The sequence below is a fragment of the Micropterus dolomieu genome, linkage group LG17 (assembly GCF_021292245.1).
Source record: "Micropterus dolomieu isolate WLL.071019.BEF.003 ecotype Adirondacks linkage group LG17, ASM2129224v1, whole genome shotgun sequence".
In the NCBI taxonomy this organism is placed as follows: domain Eukaryota; kingdom Metazoa; phylum Chordata; class Actinopteri; order Centrarchiformes; family Centrarchidae; genus Micropterus; species Micropterus dolomieu.
The window spans coordinates 36,751,576-36,752,963 of NC_060166.1; the positions used below are offsets into that span (position 1 = coordinate 36,751,576).

Below are 1,388 nucleotides of genomic sequence, written 5' to 3' on the forward strand. Positions count from 1 at the left end.
CACCTGTCTCTCTCTCCACCTGTCTCTCTCTCCACCTGTCTGTCTCTCCACCTGTCTCTCTCTCTCTCCTCCTGTCTGTCACTCCACCTGTCTCTCTCTCCACCTGTCTGTCTTTCCACCTGTCTGTCTCTCTCTCCACCTGTCTCTCTCTCTCTCCACCTGTCTGTCTCTCTCTCCACCTGTCTCTCTCTCTCTCCTCCTGTCTGTCACTCCACCTGTCTCTCTCTCCACCTGTCTCTCTCTCCACCTGTCTGTCTCTCTCTCCACCTGTCTCTCTCTCTCCACCTGTCTCTCTCTCCACCTGTCTGTCTCTCTCTCCACCTGTCTCTCTCTCTCCACCTGTCTCTCTCTCTCTCCTCCTGTCTGTCACTCCACCTGTCTGTCACTCCACCTGTCTCTCTCTCCACCTGTCTGTCTCTCCACCTGTCTACCTGTCAGAGAGGTATAACTTCCTGGGGATCAGTATTGTTGGTCAGAGTAACGACCGAGGTGATGGAGGGATTTATATCGGCTCCATCATGAAGGGAGGAGCGGTGGCAGCAGACGGACGCATCGAGCCTGGAGACATGTTACTGCAGGTACTACTGATACTACTGCAGGTACTACTGATACTTCTGCAGGTACTACTGATACTTCTGCAGGTACTACTGCAGGTACTACTGATACTACTGCAGGTACTACTGCAGGTACTACTAATACTACTGCAGGTACTACTGATACTACTGCAGGTACTACTGCAGGTACTACTGATACTACTGCAGGTACTACTAATACTACTGCAGGTACTACTGCAGGTACTACTAATACTACTGCAGGTACTACTGCAGGTACTACTGATACTTCTGCAGGTACTACTGATACTACTGCAGGTACTACTGATACTTCTGCAGGTACTACTCCAGGTACTACTACTGATACTACTGATACTTCTGCAGGTACTAATGCAGGTACTACTGCAGGTACTACTGATACTACTGCAGGTACTACTGATACTTCTGCAGGTACTACTGCAGGTACTACTGATACTTCTGCAGGTACTACTGATACTACTGATACTTCTGCAGGTACTACTGCAGGTACTACTGATACTACTGCAGGTACTACTAATACTACTGCAGGTACTACTGCAGGTACTACTGATACTTCTGCAGGTACTACTAATACTACTGCAGGTACTACTGCAGGTACTACTAATACTACTGCAGGTACTACTGATACTACTGCAGGTACTACTGCAGGTACTACTGATACTACTGCAGGTACTACTGCAGGTACTACTGATACTACTGCAGGTACTACTAATACTACTGCAGGTACTACTGCAGGTACTACTAATACTACTGCAGGTACTACTGCAGGTACTACTGATACTACTGCAGGTACTACTG

At 48.1% G+C, this 1,388-nt stretch overlaps 1 protein-coding gene across 2 annotated transcripts in view; it reads left to right on the plus strand.

Annotated features, from left to right (window-relative positions):
- Nucleotides 1–1,388, plus strand: part of LOC123986633 (segment polarity protein dishevelled homolog DVL-3) — a 21,519-nt gene that overhangs the window by 13,323 nt on the left and 6,808 nt on the right. The window contains exon 8 of one of the 2 annotated variants that reach the window (XM_046075005.1): nucleotides 439–578. The exons of the other annotated variant lie outside the window; for it this stretch is intronic. Coding sequence (XP_045930961.1) covers nucleotides 439–578 — 140 coding nt within the window. The remainder of the gene's footprint in view (nucleotides 1–438; nucleotides 579–1,388) is intronic. 2 annotated transcript variants of the gene reach the window in all.